This window comes from Trichechus manatus, unplaced genomic scaffold (assembly GCF_000243295.1).
Source record: "Trichechus manatus latirostris isolate Lorelei unplaced genomic scaffold, TriManLat1.0 scaffold00027, whole genome shotgun sequence".
NCBI classification, from domain to species: domain Eukaryota; kingdom Metazoa; phylum Chordata; class Mammalia; order Sirenia; family Trichechidae; genus Trichechus; species Trichechus manatus.
This window is the reverse complement of record NW_004443963.1, coordinates 1473554-1499767: the sequence shown is the minus strand read 5'-3', so window position 1 is coordinate 1499767 and position 26214 is coordinate 1473554. Positions and strand designations below refer to the sequence as shown.

The window sequence follows — 26214 nt, the reverse complement described above, 5'->3', positions numbered from 1 at the left end:
GTTGAAAGATTTCCAAAATGTGTCTGCAAACCTGGCTGAGTAGAAATGGGGAACCTATCTTTGTTCTAGGCCACAGAATACACCAGTTTCCAAACAGTATTAAGAAGAAGGCAAACATGCCAGACCTTCAAAGGCCATTGCTAAAATCCACATCGCTGCACAAGTGCCATGCATGCAGCCTCATCGGTCTTCCTTATCTAGTGCAGATATAACAGAAATGCCACTAGTGGATGGCTTTAACAAAGATAAATTTATTCTTTCACAGTTTAGGAAGCTAGAAGTCCAAATTCAGGGTGCCAGCTCCAGGGGAAGGCTTTCTCTGTCGTTTCTGGAGGAAGGTCTTTGTCATCAATTTTCCCCTGGTCTAGGAGCTTCTCAGTGCAGGGACCCCAGGTCCAAAGGATGTGTTCTGCTCCCAGTACTTGGTGGTAGGAGGTCCTTCCCCTCTCTGCTCACCTCTCTCTTTTATATCTCAAAAGAAATTGACTGAAGATACAACCTAATCCCGTAGATTGTGTCCTGCCTCATTAACATAACTGCCTCTGACCCTGCATCATCAACATCACAGAGGTAGGATTCACGCATAAGTAATTACATCAGATCACAAAATGGAGGCCAACCACACAATACTGGGAATCATGGCCTAGCTAAATAAACACACATTTTGGGGGACACAATTCAGTCCATAACATTCATCCAAAAGGAAACTCTGTGTCGGGAGGGATGAAAGAACCCATGCACCATGTCTTGGTGCAGACATTTTCAATAGATGAACATTTCTCACTGTCTATTTTTTGGCTTATGCATTAAGAGGCACTCAGGAGTCTAGCCAAATGAACACTTGAACAATTCTTTGCACAGCAAAGAAACTCTCCTGTGGATTTAGCACGTCAGCACCTTTGAAAACAGGTATTAGGAGGAGGTTTGGCTTCCTGTGAAGAGCAATGAACTGCGTCGTCTTGGCAAAGCCCTAATCTTTCTGAGTCTGTTTCCTCATCTGTAAATTAAGAAGACACCACCTGTTTGTTGGTTTGTCATACTGTGGTGGCTTGTGTGTTGCTATGATGCTGGAAGCCATGCCACTGGTGTTTCAAATACCAACAAGATCACCCACAGTGAACAGGTTTCAGCAGAGCTTCCAGACTATGCCAGACTAAGAAGAAAGGACTAGTGATTCACTTTCAAAAATTAGCCAATGAAAATGCATGGAGCACAACAAAATATTGTTCAATATGCGTTGGAAGATGAGCCCTCGAGGTTGGAAGTCACTCAAAATACACAGTGGCCGCAATAATGGACTCAAGCATACCATTGATCATGAAGATGGCACAGAACCGGGCAATGTTTCATCTGTTGTACATGGTGTCACCGTGAGTTGGCTCCAACTCGACGGCAAGTAACAACAACAAAACAAAGTTAAGGGGATGAGAGTAGTTGTTTTCTGAGATCCCATGCAAGGTTCCCTCCATGATACATTATGGCATCCAAAACATCTGTGTGAAGAGATGAGGGAATGAGCTTTTTCTGAAAACAAAACAAAAACACCCCAAAACCATGCATAGTAGAGTTTGATTTTTGTGGGGAAAAGTCTGGGAAGCCTGTTAGAAGTAAGTGAACAAATTTCCCTTTTAAAGATGTCATCATTTCAATGGTTAATTGGCTCTGGAATAATAACAGCATTAGGAATATGCAATAAGTAAATTATTCTGACACTGTCTTCTTATTACTTATTCCCGGTGCACGTACAAAGAAGATATTAAACTCCATTGAAACATAACCGGAACAATGGTGAATGCCTCTAACAAAATACTTCTTTTGCCAAGATAACATAGGAACAGATGAGTTTCCAGATTTTAGAGTTAGATGGAAATTCAGAAGGGCTTTGGACAACACAATCTACTGAAGTCCATTTTATGTCACTGTTTCACATGCTGGGGACTTAAAAAAGGAAGCCCATCCTTGTAAAGCTTACTTAATACTAGTTGGTGACTCCTAGAATGTAGATTATCTTAAAATGATGAGTGGTTTTAAGAATCTCACCTAAATGAAATGTCTTTAGATATAAAAAAGAAAGTACATAGCCCACTGAAAGTTTGTTTTGAGGCTAATATCCCTAAAATGTGCTAGACCCACGGAGGAGACCAAAGAAATATAAAACCTACCCCTTGTTTGTAAAGAACATGATTTGTGGTGTTGGTGAAGAATATTGAATATATTGTGGACTACCAGAAGAACAAACAAATCAGTCTTAGAAGAAATACAACCAGAACACTCCTTGGAAGTGAGGATGGCAAGACTTTGATTAGATTACCTGGGACACATCAACAGGAAAGATCAATTGCTAGAAAAGGACATCATGTTTGGTAAAGTAGAGGGTCAGAAAAATGAGGGAAACCTTCAATGAAATATATCAACCCAGCAGCCACAACAATGGACTCAACCATAACAACAATTATGAAGATGGCACAGGACCAGGCAACATTTTGTTCTATCATACATAAGACTGACATGAGTTGGAGCCAACTCGACAGCAGCTAACAACAACAACAACAACAGTTCAATGAGATTATGACTTTCAATAGTTCATTGGAACATGCTTCAGAGGCTTCCACCTGGATCAAGAGTTATATTTCTAAGAAACCACACGGTCTTACCTCTCCTCCTGCCTCCAATCTGCTGGCATCATCTGAAGTACTGGTCAGGTTCCCAGGGTGCAGGAGAGAATCATCATCTTTGCAAGGACTGTTGACAGCTTCTAATTCATCAAAAAGAATATTGACATCCTTGGCCACTAGAACCAGAGGAAAGACATTACAAGTGGGGTTAAGAATCTGGGATCTTGAAAGTATATTTTTCTTGTTGTTTCCATAACAGTGGAGTGGCAGGTATATTATTTCCTAAGAAAAAAGGGTATCAGGTATGAAACGTGTTTGACCGAACAGGGTCTTCATTAGGAAGATTAAGGAAAATGTTAAGCCTCCTAAAGTACCTCCGTATTGTCTTTCATGGTAAGGGAAGGTGTTTTGTTTGTTCAGCTTTCCTTCACATTGTGGTTTAGCACAAGGCACTTGCATTTACTATTTCTAGGAACTCATGCTCTGTGATGGAGATCACCTTTACTGTCATATTTTCTTCTTTCACTTAAGTATCATACAACTGGCTAAGTGAGTGCATAAATATGCCACTTGCTTCGTTCAGTAAGGGCTGAATGATCACTCCTCCTTAGTCTCTTCTCTAAGGTCAACTAGAGGAAAGCCAATGCAGTAATAAAGCATGTAGTTAGATTTGCTGCCTCCCTTCATCCTCTAGTCATGAAATGAATTGTCGATGCTAACAAAATGTCAACATATAAAGCATTGCATACCAGAATTTCAAATACAGACTACCATGTTCAAATTCACAGTGCCTTGCAGCACCCCAGAAAGGAAAGTTCAGCATTAGCAGAGAAGGTACAAATATAATGCCAGACGCAGGATGATTTTTTATCAACTTGAATTATGGGCCAACACTGCAGTCCTCTTTTCCTTTGATGCTTTAGAAATAGCTAAGAGTTTTTTAACCTATCAGAAGCTGCTGAACAGAATAATGCATATGAGACTGAGTTCTACTTAAACCAAAAAACAAAACTAAACAAACAAAAAACAAAACAAAACAAAAACAAAAAACCTGTTGCCGTCGAGAGTTGATTCCAACTCATAGAGACCCTGTAGGACAGAGTAGAACTGCCCCATAGGGTTTCCAAGGAGTGGCTGGTGGATTCAAACTGCTGATCTTTTAGTCAGCAGCCAAGCTCCATATAATAGAATATTCATTCTCTCATTAAAAAACAAAATATTGATGTGCACACTGTGTGTCAGGTACAGAACTGTGTGATGCCACACCTTAGTGAATAAAAGTGACATGCCCTTGTGGCAATAGGTAAACAAAACAAATAAACAAACAAATGAAAATTGTGGTGAGTGTTATAAAAGAAAAGAACAAGGTTCGTGAGGATGGCGCAGGAACAGGTAGTGTTTTGTTCTGTTGTGCCTAGGGTCGCTATGAATCAGAACCGACTCAATGGCACCTAATAACAACGACTTAGATAGGGTGACAAGGTTCTAAAGCTATATCCAAGGGCATGATTTTAGCTAATTAATTTAACTGCTCTAGTTTTCCATCCATAAAATAAAATGAGCATGGGAATAAAACGAACACATATTTCTTACTGTGGTAGGCATAAACATGGACCCCCATGGTATCTTATTCTCTGGAACCTCTGAGTATGTTATATGGCAAAAGTGACTCTGCAGGTTTGATTAAGTCAAAGGTCTTAAAATGGGAAGATTATTCTGGATTATCTGTGTGGGCCCAATGTAATCACCAGGGTTCTTATAAGAGAGAGGCAGAAGAAGGGTCAGAGGCAAAGAGAGAGAGAATTGAAGATGCTATGCTGCTGGCTTTGAAGATGGAGGATAAGGCTATGAGCCAAGCAATGCAGATGCTAAAAAAGGTAAGGAAACAGATTCTTCCTCAGAGCCTCCAGAATGAATGTAGCCCTTTGATTTTAGGATTTTTGACCCCCAAAACAAAAAGATAATAAATTTGTGTTGTTTTAAGCCACTAAGTTTATGGTAATTTTTTATAGCAGCAATAGGACACTAATACACTTACAACAGGTTTTTAGATTTTGAGGCTACAGAGAGAGAAACATCAAGGTCATTTCATCCTACCAAGTTTTAGGGGCACCTACACTATGCCATCAATTGCTAGAAAAAGACATCGGGGTTAGTAAAGTACCAGTGAAAAGGAGGGAAACCCTTGATGAGATGGACTGATATAATAGCTTCAACAATGGGTTCATGAAGATGGCACAGAGCCGGACGTTTCATTCTGTTATACACAAGGCTGCCATGAGCTGGAGCTAACTAGATGGCAACCACAACCACCAACACTATGCCAGGTATTTGCAGAGGAGAACTAACACTTTTTTGAGGAAGTGCCAGTTCATTGTTGTGGGTGATGTCAGGTTCAAAGACAACCTCCCTGATCACCCTGTGTATAGAAACTCCCCTCCTCCAATTATTCCCTGTCCCCTCCCACTGTTCATTTCCTTCACAGAACTTAGCACAATCTGTAATTCTCTTGTTTATTCATTTGTTTACTTATTTACTTGATGTTTACCCCATTAGAATGTAAGTTCCATAAGGGCAGGGACTTTGTCTGCCTTGACTGATGTAGAGGCCCTAGATGTAGTGGGCACAGTCAAAGGGAGCCTGAGAGCCCCCTTTTCTCCAACATTCTATGGCTCTGAAAAAACCAGCTGTCTTTGAGTTGACCCTGACTCATGGTGACCCATGTGTGTCACAGTAGAACTGTGCTCCATAGGGTTTTCAATGGCTGATTTTTTGGGAGTAGATCGCCAAGCTTTTCTTCTGAGGTGCCTCTGGGTGGGCTCTAATTGCCAACCTTTCAGTTAGCACCACCCAGGGACTCTTTCTATGGCTCTAGGGTCTTGCATTTACATTTCTCCTAAATCATTCTTATTCACAAGCCAGGAGCTCCACAGTTTCAAGTAGATATTGATTAAATTCTCAAGTAGACAGTGGTTAAATTTCAAGCAGCTATTGATTATATTTGAACAATTGTATGAAAATATTTCAACCAAGTCAGAAAACCTGCTTTCTATTCCAAACTCGGCCACTTAGGTGTGTAAATTGATGCTCTGTTTGATCACTGGTGAAAGAGAGATAGAAAACTCTCCCAGGGCTGCTGAGAGGATTAAATGAGAGAACATACATATTAGCAGGGTGGCTGACACAGCAGATACCGGGGAAACGCTGTTGATTCTTGACCCTGGGATCTGATGTTAGCATCTTAGTGTTATCAATGGAAGAAAGCAGAGGAGGCATTTACGAGTTGCTGCTGTTTTTAGAAGGGATGGATTGGGATGGGGTATAAGATAAATGGGGAGGCTAAAGAGGACACTGAGATTCATGCCTGGGTGACTGGTTTACGCTGTGGTAGAGAAGCTTGAATATCCACTCATCCATCCACCAGAACTGCCCCTATGCTTTCACCAAGGACAGAAAATTACCAGGTCATCTCTTGCAGTATTATTTTCTGGTATTTGCACAATCAGTTAAACTCTGGTAATGGAGAAGTCCTCTACATCAGTGATTCTCAACTGGGGCCAGTTTTGCTCCTCAAGGGACACTTGGCAATGTCTACAGATACTGGAAGGAGCCCTGGTGGCACAAACAGTTAAGGCTCCGCTGCCAACCTAAATGTTGGTGGTTCGAATTCAGCCAACAGCGCGGTGGAAGAAAGGCCTGGTGATGGGTTTCTGTAAAGACTACAGCCAAAGAAACCCTATGGGGCAATTCTTTGTCACATGGCATCACTGTTAGTCAAAATCAACTTGACAGTACCTAACACCAACAACAGAGACACTGGGGGAATCAAGGATTCTGCAAGTTGCTGAGTATGTCTATTCCAATGATTTATTCTGGAACTGGAGAAATAACTACAGGATGGGTTTGGGGACCCACCCTGAGATGGACTTGAGCTAAAACTCCATTGATCACCTGACCACTCCTCTGAATGGTAGATCACAGTGACATTTTGGGTCATCTGGAATCAGTGTCAGTTCAGAGCCAGTATCTAGTAATTCCCCAAAAGTCTGATTATTTCTTTTTCCCCAGTATATTAGTTTACTAGGGCTGCCATAACGATCGGCCACAAACTTGGTGGCTTAAAACAACAGAACTTTATTCTCTCACAGTTCTAGAGGACAGGTATCTGAAATCTATCCAAAGGCTCTAGGGGAGAATCCTTCCTTGTCTCTTCCAGCTTCTGCTGTCTCCTGGCATTCCTTGGTTTGTGGCAGCATAACTCCAATCTCTGCCACTGTCTTCACATGGCCTCTTTCCCTGTATGTGTCTCAAATATCCTTCTCGTTTCTCTTAAAAAACACCAGTCATTGGGTTTGGGGGTGGGTGCCAATGGCATCTAATGGGTAGAGGCCAGGGATAGTACTAAACATCCTACAACACACATGGCAGCCCTCCAAATGACAAAGAATTATCTGGTGCAAAATGTCAATAGTGCTGATGTCAAATCCTGTACTACAGTAAAGGCTCGACTATTTTATTCTGGAGGGATCAGCTAACTTGGGAAAAGAGAGAGAAGCCCTTTGCTTTCCCTACTCCTGCCCATCAGAATTTCTGTCTGGAAGTCATTCTGGTGCTGCAGCCACCTGAGTGCTCAGGGAAATGAGTATGTCACGGCAACCTGATTTTTAGAGAATAAGTGATATTAAGGCACCATTACCATCTGACAGCTTCTCAATAGCTTCAGCAGAGATAAGACATGTTGCACTGTCAGACAAGGCTCTGCTGAACATGTGGTCCGGAAGACTATAGAACATGTAAGCATTCCATGGATGGAAGGAAGATGTGCCTTTCATCAATATTTTACCATTGTTTCTGATCTCATCAGCCTCACCAGAAGGTACGTTCTAGGAAAGTACAATATCCTTTGACGCAAATTTACATCATTTTCTTTAAGGAGGAAAACAGCCTCCAATATCCAAAGTTAGCCAATTTTTAAAAATTTATTCAGCAAGAACTTATTGAGTGACTACCATGACCTTATGTTATTATATAAAAGGCTGCCATGAGTTGGAGTCAACTTGACGGCAACCAACACCACCACTATGGCCAGAAACTGCTGAACTACGAGCTAAGCCTGAAGCACTGAATATGATAGACATGGCCCCTGCCTTCATAGAGCTCACTGGTCAGCCCAGCTGGGAGCATGGCTTATCTATGGACATGAATGTCACAAATGTATCATTCATCCAAACAAGGTCACTTGTGAATGGAATCCATCACTTCCCTGATACTTTTCCCCTGAATAGAAAAAATGTTTGATAATTATCTGCCTGGTAGAATTCTGCTATTAGTCTCATTAAATGAGAGAGAGAGCCAAATACTCTGAGGAGTTAATTAAGAATGACAAAAGGGAAAGAGAACGAAAAAGTTGTATGTAATGGACCTGTATTGTGTTCAGACCCAGGAAAGGCCGTGTGAACAGGACTGGGCAGCTAAGACTGGTCAGAGTAAGTGGATACCAGGTATGTGGGAAGGCAAGAAAGATACCCAAATGGTCCTCCAATCCAAGGATCAGGAACTCAGCCTTAAAAGTCTTGGGAACAAAGCAGCAGAGACTCACATATACAACTGAACATCCAGGGTCAAGGACCTCAAATTGCTTGGGAGACCAAAAATCAGCTACAGAGCCTGAGTGAGTCCTGAACCTTCAGGTTTAGCATAGAAAAGAGACTTCTGAGGGCTGGCTCTTTCTATAGTATCCCAGGATACGGGCTGAGCGGAGAAGTCAGAGGGCCAGGAGGCAGACAGTTCCTGACATTCTTTATGTGACGGGAAAGTCAGTTTACTTTGATAGTACTAAATCTACCCATCAAATATTTGCAACTATTTCAATTCTTCCTCTAGTGAAAATCATTTAGGATGTTGTCGTTAAGTGCCATGGAGTCGATTTCATCTCATAGCAACCCAGTGACAGTGTAGCACTGCCCCACAGGGTTTTCTAGGCTGGAATCTGGATGGAAGCAGATCACCTCATCTTTCTCCTGCAGAGCCGCTGGGTTGGTTTGAACTGACAACCTTTTGGTTAGCAGCTGAGTGCTTAGCCGTTGTACCACCAGGACACCTTTTTGGGATGTTAGCTACTATTAATTCTCTAGGAAAAAAAGACAATGGGCTCAAGCATAATAACGATTGTGAGGATGGCACGGGAGCAGGCAGTGTTTCATTCTGTTGTACACAGGGTCGCTACGAGTCGGAGCCGACTCAAAAGCACCTAACGAGAACAACAACAGGAAAAAGACCATAATCGTATGTCAAGGGCTCTAGTTAATTAGCTAATTAATTAACTAATAATTAATTTATTCTGTGATTTGCTCATTGAACACACATTAGTGCTGGGTACCAGAGCTACAAACGTGATCAAGATATGAGTGGGAAGCCCTCATACTTCTAGGCAAGAGGATGAAATCGAGGAATCAGTAATACAAAGGCAATAAAAATAAAGTAGTAAATATGTTTTAGAAATAGTCTGAAAGAAAATAAGTACCCCAAAATAATATATTTTGACCCACTACTCTTTTCTTCAGTTTTCGCCTATTTTCCACATGTAGCAGAATAAACCCACCTTGGTATGAGAGTACAGGAGTACTTTCACCTCAGTATTTTCTGATGCAGAGAAAATAAGGTGAAATTACAGGTCACTGAAGAAGACATGACAGTGCTGTACACAGTAATCCAGGTATCTATATTTGTTCTCCAAAGTGTCAGGTCATCATACTATTTTTATCCTAAGTTCAAAATTATTACATCTGATACTCCAAATTCTGAAGGCATCGTGTATCGACCTCAAAGTCTCACTAGACACACAAAAAGGACACCTTCAGGAATAATCTAGAATGCAAAAAATAAATACTGACCGTATCTTAATATTAACATGTATGTGGGCATTTTAAAACAAGTCCATCTATGTCTAGAGTGGGGTCCCTTTCAGAGGAGAGCCCAGATTTGGTTCACCTTGGTAGCTCCAAAACTGAGCACAAGGGAGGGTTAGCAAATAGAAGATGCTCGATCTCCATTTTAAAATAAATAAATGCTAGTTGTAAGATTATGTGAATTTTTTTTTCTTATTTTAATTCTCTTGATGAGACTACTTAACAGTATTTATTTCTCTCTTGGACACAGATATTAAATATGAAGAAACTGGAAAGGTAGATGAAGGCAAAGGGGGCTACAATTCATGAGAGCCTACTGCATGTTAAGGGCTTTCAGGGTTATTTTTTCATTTGTGAATTTACACTTGATATTGAGAACACCTGAAGGGACAGGTATTATGAGGCCCATACTGCAAAAGAAGCCAGGTTGGGAGATCCTAAGTGCAGCCACACAACTAGTAAGAGATAAAAATGAATTCTAACCCATTTCTACATGACTCCCAAATCCATGCTTTTCCTAGCCAGCTTATTTTTGTGGAAAGCATTCTACTGTTCTTAAATCGTGTTTGGCTTTCAAGAACAGGAAGTCATTTAACCACCAAACAATTATCTTGTCACAGTTTAAACATCCATCTGAATAAAGCTAGACTGTACATCTGTGGCCTGACAGGTCTGACATTAAAAAGTTTAACCAATAGTTAAATAGTTAATCAAATTAAATGTTTTGAAACATTCAGGAAAATACACAGATGCAGCACAGCTTTGAGCACCTTGGACTGGGATTTTAAAAGCTAAGCACTACGTAGTATTTATACGACACTGGCAAGTCTCGGAATCTCTGTATGTTCATTACTCTTCAAATGAATCCAACAACAACCCCAAGGCAGAGGCTGCCCGATTTACCAATGAGGAAAAACCAAAAAACCAAATCTGTTGCCGCTGAGTCAGTTCCGACTTATAGCGACCCTATGGGACACAGTAGAACTATCCATGGGGTTTCCAAGGCTGTAACCTTTACGGAAACAGACAGCCACATCTTCCTCCCATGGAGCAGCGGGTGGGTTTGCACTGCTGACCTTTCAGTTAGCAGCTGAATGCTTAACCACTGTGCCCCCAGGATTCCTTAATAAGGAAAAAAAAAAAAAAAAGGAGGCCTAATTTCAAGAATTAAAAACGAATAAAGTCACTGGAACAGACACACGTGTTTCCTTGCCAAGCTCTATTCGTTTCTAACAGGACAGTGGTTTTCAAAGTGTTTCCCTGGAACCCCAGCACCATTTTGAGAAGCTCTAGGGGGAATAGAGGAGTCTCTAGGTGGTATAAATGGTTAATGTGCTTGGCTGCTAATCATAAGGTTGGAGGTTTAAATCTACCTAGAGGTGTCTTGGAAGAAAGACCTGGCGATCTGCTTCCAAAAAATCAGCCTTTGAAAACTCTATATAGAGCACAGCTCTACTCTGACACACATAGGGTTGCCATGAGTTGGAATCATCTTGACAGCAACTGGTAGGAGGAATGGGGCGGGGGGGCTAGGAGGACACCGGGTGGACAAAACCCTACACCTTCCACCCCCACTTATACCAAACAGCTCTGTTTTTATATGTTTTACATATTGAGGTTATATGTAGATATATATTTGGGGAGGGACTAGATTCTATTGCTTTAAAAAAGTTTGGAAACTTCTGCTAGTGTGTTCTGGCAACAATTAAATGGTTATGTTGAAATCTCCTCAGAGGAAAGCTGGGATAAGAAAGTTGTGGTACTGTGATAAACTTGACAGTAGGCAGCTTTCTTCTGCCATGAAAAGTTACTTAAAATGCTTTGACATTAGAAATATGTCTTTGCAAAAAAAAAGAAAAAGTTATGAGATTTTTAAAACATGTGCAGTCATTAAAAAAAATCATTTCAATGGCATTTTCTGGCTCAGTAATGATGATGTTTATAAAGCAGTCCACAGCCAAAGGGATGGGATGCTCCTCAGCCCTCTGCAATGGGGCCAAAACAGCCAAACCATTCCTGGGACAGCATAGGTTTCTTAGAAGAGCTTCTCTTGCTACTACTTCATTCTTTACAAAAGGCAGGCATGTTGGTGACATCTATAAAGATGCAAAAAATGATGGCATCTTTTACAACTCTGGGAATGGTATTTAGAGAAGAACTATGCCTAAGTCAAGCTTTGCTCAGTAGTCTCGGTTACCTTTTCACATCATGAAATTAGGTCAGTGGGCGTCTACAATGAAGACGCTCGACATCTACCGACGAGAATTTCCCCTTCTCTGGGAAGAACATGAGCTTGGATTCAAAGAGGCCTGGGTTCAACTCTTGCTCCTCCCACTTACTAGTTAATAAACAAACCCATTGCCGTCAAGTCGATTCTGACTCAGGGCAACTCTATAGGACAGAGCAGAACTGCCCTATAGAGTTTTCAAGGTTCTAAATCTTAAAAGAAGCAGACTGTCACATCTTTCTCCTGTGGGAGCAGCTAGTGGGTTCAAACCACTGACCTTTCAGTTAGCAGCTGAGCACTTAACTACTGCACCACCAGGGCTCTTTACTAGCTAAGATACTGGGTTGTTTAACTTCTTCAAGCTTTAATTTTGTTTTTTTTTAAACAGGGTAATACCATTTACCACACAGGATTGTTGCGAGGAATGAAGATGAAGGTGGCGGCCAACACTTACATAGCACTTACCATGTGCCGCACTATCCTGAGGGCTTCACATAGATTTAATTATCCCTGTTTCACAGATGTGGAAACTAAGGCAAAGGGAGGTTAAAACCAGTTGCCAAGTCAACTCCCACTTATGGTAACCCTATCTGTGTGAGAGTACAACTGTGCTCCGTAGGGTTTTCAGTGGCTGATTCTTTGGAAGTAGGCAGCCAGGCCTTTCTTCCTAGGTGCCTCATAGTACACTCCAATGTCCAATCTTCTGGTTAGAAGGTGAGCGCATTAACCGTTTGCACCACCCTGTGACTCCAAAGAGAGGCTATAACTAAATAAAATAACATAAGTAAAAGGTCAACCACAGAGTTGCCGAACAAGAAGTAAGTGCTCAATATGTGTCGGACCCCTCTCTTGTCTTCCCCTCTGAGATGGCATGACTGTATGGGTTAAAAACAAAACTGAAAATCAGGGCTCAAGAAATTAGATTCAGAATGACTCACTGGATGGATGTCAGTGAGAAGTGACTCAGTCTGCTCAAGCGCAGCAGCACAGGCCAACACCTATGTAGCAGCAGCTATATGATTAGGTAAGCACATGGGTGGGCACAAAGGATCAGACCATAGGATAACAATGAGCCAATAACCCTCTACCCTTTATGCTCTCTCATTCATTAAAACCTAATGGAATATAACACAATAATGTCTGCCAGGGTATGCTGGGAATCCAGGAAAGAAAAACCAACGACAAAGCAGGAGGGGCGAACGACAAAGGGCATGAGGATGAATGGACTCTAGAAAAGGCTGGGCAGTGCTAATAATTTTACTGCAAGAATTAAAAGGCTCAGTATAACCTTTGAATGACACACTTCACCATGGTTTGCTAATATAATAAACACGCATACAAATACACACACGTATGTACATCTGCTTCATGGACTGGAGCTTTGAGACATGATTCGCAATCTAATTTTAGAATAAAAGATTTAAAAATATCTACCACTAAAATGTGGGGCCCTGGTGGTGCAACGGTTAAGGAGCTTGGCTACTAACCAAAAGGTTGACAGTTTGAATCTACCACCCATTCCTTGGAAACCCTATGGGGCAGTTCTACTCTGTCCTCTAGGGTTACTATGAGTTGGAATTAAAGGCAACAGATTAGTTAGTTTGTTTTGGTTGGCCACTAAAAAAAAAAATGCCCAGATTTTAAAACTTTGGTGGTTAAAAAGTAGTTTTTTTGTTTTAACGGATATTATTATAGACCATAAAGTAAGCATTCTAAATCTTTAGACTATGTATAAACAAAAATCAAACCCGTTGCCATTGAGTCGATTCCGACTCATAGTGACCCTATAAGACAGAGTAGAACTGCCCCATCAGGTTTCCAAGGAGCAGGTGGTGGATTCGAACTGCCAACCTTTTGGGTTGCAGCTGAGTTCTTAACCACTGTGTCACCGGGTTTAAATCTTACTAGACAAACTCAAGAGTAAGAATTGCTCCATGACTTTGTCGTGATCACATCAAGTTAAACAGGCCTCCAAGCTCCCATCCCACTGGCTTGATGGACAATTTAATTCCAGTCACCATTGACATTCTCACCCTCTCACCTCACATATCCAGGATTGTACAAAGGTCCCAGGGGTTTTGTAAAGAGCAGAACATTTAGAGAGGCCACTCAGGTCTCCAAGCCACCTGGCTACTGTTGAGCTGCCTACTTTCCCAGTCTACAGTATAATTCATCCATTCACTCAGTCATTTAACAAATGCTCATTGAGCACCTCCTACACTTCATGCTCTGTTCAAGTTACTGGGGCTACAGCAAAGAAACAGGAAGACGAGCCTGCTGCCTTCCCAGAGCCTCTGAAGTTCCCTGAACTCTGGAGGATCTGCTCCTTCCTAGGGCTGGGGAATCTCTGCCATGGCTGGGGGTTCAGGCGCCTCAGGTGCAGCCTCCTGAGCTGCACACAGTGCAGCCATTCCCACCCCTTCCACCCACCGCACCGGAAGCCATGCTCCCTCCGCAGGACACTCTGAGGGAGCTGGTCTTAGGAAATCCCATCTCTTTCTCTCTCTGAGTCTTCTTCTCCTCCTACCCAAGCATCCGCCTCTTGGTAGCTTAGGCTTTCAGAAAACAAAAGCCAGGATCTTTAGGCAACACATAAAGGAGCTCAAGGGACCTGGCCGTCATCTCGCAATACAGAGTGAGGGTGATAAGGAGAGGGAGGGACATCAAGGAAACACACACACACACAAATATCCCTTTACATTATACTGCCACATGGAAATAAAACCTTTTCCTAGAAAGCAGTCAAGTTGTTCATTTTAAACAACAAAACAAGTTGTTATCTGTAAATATTTTTATTTTTCCTAAATTGAACTTTGCACCAAAATGTGTCACCACTGCTTTAAAACAGCACATGACAGGTAAGAAGGATAGATAGGTGGATGGATAAAATACATTTTTTTGCTTTTTACAAGCTATACATCCAATATTGGAGAAGTTGAAAAACAACTTGGGGGCAACCAGCCACTCTGAGACATCTTTTAAATAGCTGAGGCTATACTTGAGCATAAGTGCTATGGGAAAGAAATATAACCATGTTTTACAATGTAGAAATACGCTGGAAGAATTCTTGCACAAAAATGTAACAATAGAAGAATAAAAAATTTTAAATCCAAAGTAGTCCATTCTTCCTAATCATTTTATTTAATTTTTTAATTAGCAAAACACTGGCCAACCTGCGATTAAATACTGATTCTATCCCATAGCAGCCATATAGCCCTGGGGAGGTAGACTCAGTTTTTTCACTTGTAAAATGGAGAAAATAGTATCTACTATTACTTCGGGATGTTTTAAGAATGAAAAAAGATAGCAGGAAAAAATACCATAATGACTGGCCTATCCCAGACACTCAGTAAATTTTTTAATCTATCTCTTGCTCTCTCTCCTAGCTTGATATTGAAGGTCATGAACGCATGGCTACAAAATTCTAAGGACACACTGAAATCTTTCCATCATCCCACTGATATCAACAGAAATGTTTGTAGGAAAGGAGTTACAATGATGCTTGAAATCCTATATCCTTTACATCATTGTATGTTGGCCTTCTCAAAGCTTTCTATATGTGATAATCTAAGGTACGGTCTCTTAAAGGACCAAGCTATGCATTTTTATACATAGAACTGGTTAAACATTGGAATCATATTTGGAACCCAGGTAGAGACTGCAGGTAGATGAATAGCCCAAATCTTTCTTACCAGAATGGCCCAGACTATGTGGGCAGCTTGCCAAGTCTACATGGCATAAAACTTGTTTTTTGACAAGAAAATAAATCAGTTAGTTCCAAAGCATTAGATAATTCACAAACCTATAAAGACTGATTTGAAGCTTTAAAGTAATATTTTTTTTTCCATTTTAAAATTTAATTAAGTACTCATAAACTTATACTCTTCTACCAGTTGATAAAGCAGTCACCACTCTAAACCATAAAACAGTCAACCTCAAATATACCAAAGTGTCTTTACTAAATCTGACAATAAAAATTACTGTAAAAATAGTCCCTACTAAACATTTAGTTAATTTTGATATAATTCATCCCATCCAAAAAATGTTAAGTTCTTGTTCAGCACTTGTACGGAGGCCAACTTTGATCATTTGTTGAATATTTTAAAAAATATTTTGAGCTCTGTATGATCTATCATCTTTCAAATCAAATGAAGTAATTATATAATTTTATGACTTTTCATAAAAAGTTATTTTCTCTCCAATGTCTATTAATTTGATTTTGATTCTCTTGGGGAAATTTTTTCTCACTTATTAATTAACCTAATATGAAGGGATTGCCCAACCAGAACAAATAGCTGTCCTCTTATATTCTTCAGTACAAGTATTTCTTTCAGAAGTAGCCTCATCTTCTTTAATTTCAGGCTTCTTCAGCTCAGTGTGCTTAACTTCAATACCAAGCACACTTAGGAAAGTATGAAATTAAGTGTAGGAGACCCCAATTCTGGTCTCCATTATTTATCATGTGACCTAGACACTTAATTTTTCCCACCCCAGGTGTTCCACCTGTAAAGTGGAGACATTATTATCTCCTAAAATCAAGAGAATAGCATAATGACAAATGGGGATAACCACTACAAAAAAGCTTTAAATTCTTCACGAGAAAATTAGAGTAGAAATACAATGTCTCAAAACTAAAAGTAGCAGAGTGAATGTAGTAGTTCTTTATATAATGCTTTCAGATCTAAACCCTTCAAATCCAACATGACACAGTACTACTAGATATTAAAAGAGGCGTATCATTATCTAGAATTGGAGCTCTGATAACGAAGCAAGAATGTTTAATAAGTTGGCATGTGATGCTGCATTACTCAACCTCAATGCTAAATCTAAAACTTGGGTAAATGTGTTGATTATAATAAAGTTCGAAGTGAAAACTAGAAAAAGAGGGATTTACTTCTGGGACACAGCCCATCATCAATGACTCCAGATATTCATCTTGGAGAATAAACTCCTGATTTTCACTTACTATATCAACATTTACTTCTTACTCCTTATATTTGAGTGGAAGAATTTTATCCTGGTTTCTTAAAATTTTTTTGTTATTTTAATTATGATTAAGCAAGGAATCTGAAAAAAGTGTAACACCTAGAGATTTACTAAATATCAACACATATAAAATATAAGGAATTTATAATTCCACTACAAGTTTTCCACCTGGCTTCTTCAAAAACCCCAGTATTATGTGGTTCAGTTTCACAAATTAAATCCCCATTTCATTGACCACCTCTTCTTGTGTCAAAACTATTTTGCACTGGTATCTCTTTTAAAGATATCTTTTTTTTTTTTTAAGCTTGGAACCTAAGGTTTGTAGTTGTTTACTTCTCCCAAGTATTATTATAGATTGATTCTCCTTTCACGTTGAATTTAAAATTTGAGCGCAACTTACTTTCTTGTATTGCATTAAGAATCTCTGAAAAGTCCACATCACTCTTTGGGCCGTCAGGTAGTATTTGCATATCCAGCTGGTAGCCTTGCAAATCCACACCTCCTTCTAGAGAAACGAAAGATATTCATGGAGTTTGCACTGGTTATCAGAAAGCCCAGCATTAGGGTCCCAAGGAGAAGCAATGTCAAAATCCAAAATGAACAACCAGCTGGTTTGCCAACGATCCTCCCTCTTGGACAAATGACATTGACTTCCCTCTTTATAAAATGAGGGATATTATCAGCCACTTGCTCCTTATAGGACTAAATAGGTTCAACTGTACTTCTAATGCAAAAATAAAGTAACTACATCATTGCAATGCCACATGCTTCCTAGTATTTATCGGTGATTTCCTAGGTGAAGAATATAACAAGTTAGCTTCTTCCCAAGGACCTTTAAAATTACTTCCAGCTTCCACATGGATAAAAAGTGACATTCAACACAAACACTTTATGATATCATCTTCTTTAAAATTGTAATACTTTATTCTTGGGGAAGGATTTAATATTCTGATATCCTAGAAAAATAATTTTTTTCCCTCAAGTTGGACTTCCCTGCTACATCACTTGTTTTTCAATTATACCAGAATCCTTTTATTCTATGAAGTAATTAAACCTCTTTTATTTGGTTTGTCTAATATAGTTCTGTTCTGTTCTAAAGAAAGATAGATGTTTTTATGCTGTTCCACTCACCTATAGAACATTTAAGGAAAGTCAAGGAAACTAAGATATCAAAAAGTAGCTTTACCATTAGCAACAATAAACCTCTAAATGCTACTGAAAGAAATCGCTAAGAACATCTCCCATTTGAGGAATCTGGAGAGGCTAAAAGCCAGTCCTAAAATAAACATATGGCCTGATAAATAAAATGGGGGTGTGCCCAGGTTCCAATATTGTTGTAGAAGTAATCCTTTCATAAGCCCAGGAATTAATCTTAGCCTTGGATAAAATTTTACTTATATCCCTAGAACCCAAGAAGAATACAGCCTCACTGAGACACCATTCTCAAAGGCAAACAGACACAAATAATATAACAGAAGGTAAACATTAGAAGGGAAGGGACTTTGTCTGCATGATATAACCCCAGCATTTTAGTACAATGTCCAGCACATAGTAGGACCTCAACTGCAGGCAGCATGTAGGTTGCATGAATGAATGAGGTTGTGCAGAACTTATGAAACAAAGGCAGCATAGCTTTGCTATTCCAAGCTCAGACTCTGGAGTCAGACAGCCCAGCGTTCAAATTCTTATTAGGTAACACTGAACCTCTCTAAACCTTAATTTTCTCATCTCTAAAATAGCGATGATGATAACAATCTCACAGAGTGGTCATGAGGATTAAATAAACTAATGCATGGAAAGCTCTTTGCTGTCACATAGTCAGCAATCGAAAATGGAAGCCGTTACTATTACCATCCATAATAGTTTATTAAAGCAACACTGGCATTTATAAAAAGACTATCTAGCTACTGAATAATGAGAAGGAAGCTGTAAGGCAGTTCCTAGAGACCTCAGCATGCATTTCAACGACTGTTAAGCACTGCTGTTTAACATCACAGAAACAGCAGTGAACTTTTCAAACATATATCAATTGCAAAGTCTGAAGTTACTGGTGACCTAGCTTCTTAGATGGGACAAAACAAAGATGCCTTCATGCTGGCCCAGAATTAATGTGGGTTATTTGCCAGGTACTTCAAAGGAGTAGAGAAAAGTTCTGAAACTTTCAGTCCCTACTAAAACTAGGCACTTTTGTTCTATTCAATGGTCAAAAACCTCATGATGACATCAACAATAACAAGAATATTCAACACTTCCTATAGGCCAGGATCTGTGCAATTTATTTCCATTATTTCATTTAATTGTTACTGTAATCTTGAAAAAAAGGTTCAGTGAAATGCAGTAATTTGCCCAAAGTCACACAGCTAGTAGGTGATAAAGATGGAGTACCAATGCATGCTCTTAATCAGTCTTTAATACTACCCAGATCCAAGTAGTCACAAATACAGGCTATTAGAAATAAGAGAATTGGATTTACCAAATAGTTCCATGTTTCAGGACTTGGGATCAAGACAAAAGGAATTACTGAACTGAAAAGCAAATTACTATTTAAATAGACTAATAAATAGAAGCCCTATTTATTTGTTGTTTGTCATAGTTAGGAGCTCATAAAGTCATACAGAGGTACTTATAACTACTAAATAACAATAATTTTTAATTGCTTTTTAAAATAATTTTATTTTGTTGTTGTTGAGAATATATACAGTGAAACATATACCAACTCAACAGTTTCTACATGTACCATTTAGTGACACTGATTATATTCTTTGAGTTGTGCAACTATGCTTACCCTCCATTTCTTAGTTGTTTCCCCATTAACATAAATTCACTGTCCTGTAAGGTTACTATCTAATCTTTTGAGTTGGTGTTGTCACTTTGATTCCACATAGATAGTTCTTAGAAGAGCATAATGCTCAAGGCAGACTTTGTTTTACTAGTTAAGCTAAACTATTGTTTGGTTTTAAGAAGACTTCAGGGGATATTTTTGGTTTAAGGTTTAAAAATGATCTCAGGACAATAGTTTCAGGGGTTCATCCAAACTTCATGGCTCCAGGAAGTCTGGAGTCCATGATAATTTAAAATTCTGTTCTACATTTTCCCCCTTTTGATAAAGATTCTTCTATCAAATCTTTGATCAAAACGTTCAGTAAGGGTTGCCAGACACCATCCAGTTCTTCTGGTCTCATGGCAAAGGAGGCAGTTGTTCATGGAGGCAATTAACTACACATTCTACATCCTCCTTTCATTCCTGATTCTCCTTCTTCCTCTGTTGCTCTAGGAGAATAGAGACCAAATATTGTGCCTTGGACAACTGCTTGCAAGCTTTTAATCCCCCAGGCACTACGGAATGAAGTAGGAGGTACAACAGAAGCACTAAACATATTACTAGGCCAATTAACTGGGATGTCCCATGAAACAATTACCTTTAACCTTCAAACCAAGAAACCAAATCCCATGAGGGTTTTGGTTATACATAAGAGCCTCAGCAGCTACCTTTATTTTATTTTATTTTTTTGGTCATTGTTGTAAATATATCAATCACACAACTTTTGCCAATTCAACTTTTTATAGGTGTACAAATTATTGACAGCAGTTTACAATAATTGGCCCTGCAACCCTACCCTTAATCAGTGTGATCCTTCCATCACCATTAACTCCCCTTCCTTCCCACCCCTGGAAACCACTAATAAACTTGGTTCTCTATACATTTGCCTTTTCTTGTAGTAATTAAAGGAAAAGAAGGAGTGATAAATAGCAGTCATGATTTATGAGTAACATTAGTAAAAAAAACATTACTAAGGATTCTGTATGGTCTGGTACAGGAGGAGGTCCATAGAGGGGCATGACACCATAAGCTACCACACTGGGTGACCAACACTCGTGATACCACTGAACCTAGAACAAGGCCTTGAACATATTAGTTGCTCAGTTAGTACTCTTTTACTGCAATTTCACATGACTATTAACATTAATGGGTACAGACTAAGAAAATGCCCCAATTTTCCTCCTTCATCTATAATTTTAAGGCATCTTGACAAGTTACCTGTAGGCTACTCTGAAAAACATATTCTAGATCATACATTTGCTTTTAATATAAAATATTCTAATTTTATCAAATAATACGTGGTTAAAAAAAACTCAAAGTACAAAAGGGCTTATTATAATGAAAATCAGCAGTTGCCAATCCTATTCCTTTCTCAACCCCAGTCCAGTTCCCCTAATATGACCACTTTCAACAGTTTCTGTTTTTACTTCTTTTGGCTACCTCCATATGTGTTTTTCATTGTTTCTTGATTCATCAATTTTATATATTACTTATTTTTTTTGCTATGGCACATGATAACAAAACTTACTTTTACTAGTATCCCTCCCCACTTGCCCTCCACCCACCCATATAGTTGAAATCACTATTCTCAGTTACTCTGTTGGGTTATCTTAGTTTAGTAGGAGTCCCTGGGGTGGTACAAACAGTTAACATGCTTGGCTGCTAACTGAAAAGATGGCGATTTGAGTCTACCCAGAGGTGTCTTGGAAGAAAAGCCTGGAGATCTACTTCTGAAAAACCAGTCATTGAAGCGCAGTTCTACTCTGACACCCATGGGTCCCCATGAGTCAGAATCGACTCGACGGCAACTGGTTTTGGTGTTTTAGTGACTTTAAATAAATTACTTAAAATTCAATTTCTATTCCCTCAAATATAAACATCTTATATTTATAAATCAACACAATATAGTATAAAAAGAATATTTTGGTGCTAACTAATCTGGATTTGAATTTCAATATCACATGACCTTGAACCATTAAATAATGAACTCAATATGCCTCATGTTCCTCATTTGTAAAACAGAGGATATGAAATTTTTTGGAGGTTCTAGTTAAAATAATAGACAATATATGTAAGTAATTTGGTCCACAGTGTTAGATTGGGGTGAGCCACTAAAAATTGTACGTGACACATTCCGTTTCTGTAAAATGACAGCCTATTCCAGTTTAGTACTTAGACTAAATAAAAGCATTTCAGTAAAAAAAAAAAAAAAAAAAAAAAAAATTCCTGTAATTTGGACTTGAAATAGTTATTCCGTGTTGAAACAGAAATAAAGGGAAGTCTGACAGATCAAATCTTATCTTCTCTGTGTAACACAAAAGGTGGGGGGATCTGTAAAGTAGCTTAAGGGGACAAATGCTATTTTCTGTGATTTCCTCATAATAAATGGTGAAGATCTAAGCTTCTGTCTATATTCTACTTATACTCTGCAAATAAAAATTGGTAGTTCCTGTCTTAAGAGGTATGCTTAATACAAATCCTCAAGTGTAGCATTTCTTACAGAATAGGCACCAGAAATATTTCAAAATTTGAGCCAAACAGCTAAATAAATCCTCACATTTAGTATTTTTGGACTTAATAGGCTGCAAAGAAACCATTTTTGGAATTGGGAGTTTTATTTTGAATTTCCCATAAGTGAATTCAGTGTTCCTATGAAAGCATTAAGATGGAGAACAGACAGAATTAAGATGGGAGAACAGACAGACAGAATTAAGATGGGAGGGACATTCTGTCTTCTTTACAGATTTTCTCTGTGTCAGCTAGTACCCAAGATCAATCATTGAAGAATAAAGGAAACACACAAACAAAAAAACAAATTCAGTTCTAGAGAACCTGAATTGCAAACCCTGGAAACCTTTCCCTCTGGAAAGACTTTCCATCTCTGTTTCTCAACTTTATTTATAGTACTAACCAAAATCTATTTAGTGTGCCATTAGCTAAAAAGGCTTCAGAAAAAGGATACTTCATAAATGTTATTGTAAAACAACACAAAAGTCACGCTCTTTCACATTATTAGTGCTGTATAACTATAAATCTAGTGACACTGTAGTTCATTTTTTTAATTTAAATTTTGTTGTGCTTTAGGTGAACGTTTACAATACAAATTAGTTTCTCATTCAAAAATTAATACACAAATTGTTTTGTGACACTGGTTGTAATCCCTGCATTGTGTCAGCACTCTCCCACTTTCCCTTTACACACTAGGTTCCCCATGTCCATTCATCCAGTTTTACTGTCCCTTCTTGCCTTCTTATCTTTGCTTTTGGGCAGGCGTTGCCCATTTGGCCTTGCATACTTGATTGAACTAAGAAACATGTTCCTCACTTGTGTTATGGTTTGTTTTATAGGCCTGTCTAACCTTTGGCTGAAAGGTGGACTTTGGGAGTGGCTTCAGTTCTGAGTTAGCAGAGTAGCTGGGGACCATAGTCTCGGGGGTTCCTCCAGTCTCTGTCAGACCAGTAAGTATGGTTTCTTTTTTTGATTTTGAATTTTGTTCTACATTTTTCTCCCCTCTGTCTGGAACCCTCTATTGTGATCCCTGCCAGAGTGGTCGATGGTGGTAGCTGTGCACCACCTAGTTCTTCCGGGCTCAGGCTGGTGGAGGCTGTGGTTCATGTGCTCCATTAGTCCTTTGGACTAATATTTCCCTTGTGTCTTTGATTTTCTTCATTCTCCTTTGCTCTGAATGTGATGCGACCAATAGATGGATCTTAGATGGCTGCTCATAAGCTTTTAAGACCCCAGACACTACTTACCAAAGTAGGGTGTGCAACATTTTTTTTATGAACTATGTTATGCCAATTGACCCAGATGTCCCCCGAGGCCATGGTACCCAGCCCTCAGCCCAGTAACTTGGTCCCTCAAGGTGTTCAGATCGGTCCCTTAGGGTGTTTAGATGTATCTAGGAAGCTTCTATGACATTGCATTAGTCAAGTTGTACTGCCTTCCCCTATACTGTATATTGTCTTTCCCTTCACCAAAGTTAACTTGTCTACTATCTAGTTAATGATTTCCCCTCCTCACCTCTCCCCTCTCTCATAACCATCAAAGATTGTTTTTTACTGTGTGTAAACCTTGTCTTGTTTTTTAGGTCTCATACAATATTTGTCCTTTTGTAATTAACTTATTTCATTCAGCATAATGCCCTCCAGATTCATCCATGTTGTCAGATGTTTCATAGATTCATCATTGTTCTTTATCGTTGCTTAGTATTACATTGTGTGTATGTACCATTTCTATTCATCTGTTGATACGCACTTAGGTTGTTTCAATATTTTTGCTACTATGAATAATACTGCAATGAACATGGGTGTGCATATGTCTATTTGTATGATGGCTCTTATTCCTCTAGGATATATTCCTAGGAGTGGGATTGCTAGATTGTATGGTATTTCTATTTCTAGCTTTTTAAGCAGGTGTCATATAGTTTTCCATGGTGGTTGTAGCATTTTACATTCCCACCAGCAATACATAAGAGTCCCAATCTCCCTGCAACCTCTGCAACATTTATTTTCTGTTATTTTTTTTTTTTTATTAGAGCCAGTAATGTCAGGGTGACATGGTATCTCATTGTAGCTTTGATTTGCATTTCTCTAATGGCTAATGAATGTGAGTATTTCCTCTGTAGTTTATTTTTTTACAGAAGAAAGCTTGGCTTATATTAACAGGAATAAACTGCTTGTTTCACTGGTCACTATAAGGCTAACAGATATTCTGTCAAATGATTAAAAGTGCGTAGTCCTCAGGACACAGTTCTGTATAAACTGGACAACCACATTTAGCTAACAGCAGGTGAATATTTCTTGGGTCTAAAATGGAAATAATAATCCTACTGCTTCAGCCAGGAATGGCTGACCTTCAACAAAATTTCTTCCAGGTTTCCTAGGATTGGCAAGGGCATGATCTCTTCAGTCATAATGCACGCCTTCGCTAAAAGTTCCAAAGAGGGCCTGCAAGTCAGAGCTACAAAGCTCCAAATGGCAGGAAAGATCTATGGATTGTGTAGGCAGGGTTCTGTGATGTCTCCCAACTTCCTGAGGTCTGTTGCTGTGCTGACAGAAACTCTCACAGAGGAGGGGAAGAGAAAACTCAGGATTAGGAGGGGTTACAGAATAGAAACTTTGAAATTTTCAGCTTTGTTAAAATGTTGTTTACTCTCGTAACTTGCATGATAAATTTGGATGTAAAGAAGGGCTTGAGATGAATGTAGGAAGGAGTACAGCCCTTGCAAGATTATAAACTTTATGAGGGCCAGGTCTCTCCCTGGGATAAGAGTAGCAGAGGCTCACTATTAACTGAATATCTACCATGGTTAAAGGGGGCACTGGTGGTACAGCAGTAGAATTTTCACCCTCCATGCAGAAGAGCCAGGTTCAATTCCCAGCCAATGCACTCCATGAGCAGCCACTTCCCCTATCCAGTCTGTATGTTGCTATGATGCTGAACAGGTTTCAGTGGAGCTTCCAGACTAAGACAGACTAGGAAGAAAAGCCTGGTGAGCTACTTCCAAAAATCAGCCAATGAAAACCCTATGAATCACAACACTCTGATCCGCAACCAATCATGGAGATGGCTCAAGACCGGGCAGCTTTTTGTTCTGTTGTGGATGGGGTCGTCATGAGTCAGGAGAAACTTGATGGCAGCTCACAACAATAACATTAGGGCTAAAGGATTAGGCTTTTAAGTCCCAATCCCACTAGATATAGTTGTGTGATTCTGAGCTAACTAGTTACTTAAGTTTCTCCAAGTATCAATTTCCTCATCTGTAAAATGCAAAAAATAGTACTATCTCATCAAACATTTATTAAAGTTGAAAGGAATTTTCTGCTCTTGTGCAGCCAGCTCAAATCATGTTTTAGATTGAGGAATAATATACAATTCATTACTAGATGAACAAATTAGGCTTAGTGCAAGGTGCTCAAGACTAGATCCTGGTCCCAACTTTTTTCCTTGATACACCACTATTGTGTCTTGGTTAATTTGTTCTGTGCCTCTGGGTTTCAGTTTCCTCAGATGAAAGGGTTGGAATAGATGACCATAAGATACTCACTAGTTCAAAAATCCTATGACTTTGGTATCTTTAGGAGCCCTGGTGGTGCAGGGGTTAAGTGCTTGGCTAATAACTGAAATGTCGGTAGTTGAAACCCACCAGCCACTCTGCAGGAGAAAGATGTGGCAGTCTGCTTCCATAAAGATTTACAACCTTGGAAACCCTATGGGGCAGGTCTACTCTGTCCCACAGGGTTGCTATGAGTTGGAATAGACTCGACGACAGGGAGTATGTTGGTATTTTAACCATAAGCAGTTAGGAACCAAAAGTTTCTTTGCAACGGCACAGATAATAGAAAGGAGGTATATTCATCATATCATTTTTTTTTCTATGCAGGAAAATGCACTATATAATACAAATATCAGTCTTTTTATTCCTACCGTCTAGAGACACAATCCTACTTTTTAAATATAAAATTATTTGAAATGGCATCTGACAGAAGATACAGTTTTAAATTCCACAAAACACAATACTCTTTCTAGAAATTTAATCACTTGGTTTTCTTTATGGCTCTCTTTCTTTTTTTTTTTGTCATTCACTTCATGTGCTTTCATGGTTGGAAAAGATTTTTCAGAAAATTCACTCTAAATGCATCTTACAGGTCAAAA

General features: G+C 39.2%; 1 protein-coding gene across 3 annotated transcripts in view; it reads right to left on the bottom strand.

Annotated features, from left to right (window-relative positions):
* Nucleotides 1–26214, bottom strand: part of ANO4 (anoctamin 4) — a 401164-nt gene that overhangs the window by 220294 nt on the left and 154656 nt on the right. For 2 of the 3 annotated variants that reach the window (XM_012554834.1, XM_023728951.1), the window contains 2 exons: nt 17137–17241; nt 2655–2791 (listed from right to left, as the gene is read on the bottom strand). In XM_012554834.1, coding sequence (XP_012410288.1) covers nt 2655–2791; nt 17137–17241 — 242 coding nt within the window. The remainder of the gene's footprint in view (nt 1–2654; nt 2792–17136; nt 17242–26214) is intronic. The other variant, XM_004373749.1, reaches the window with a different exon arrangement.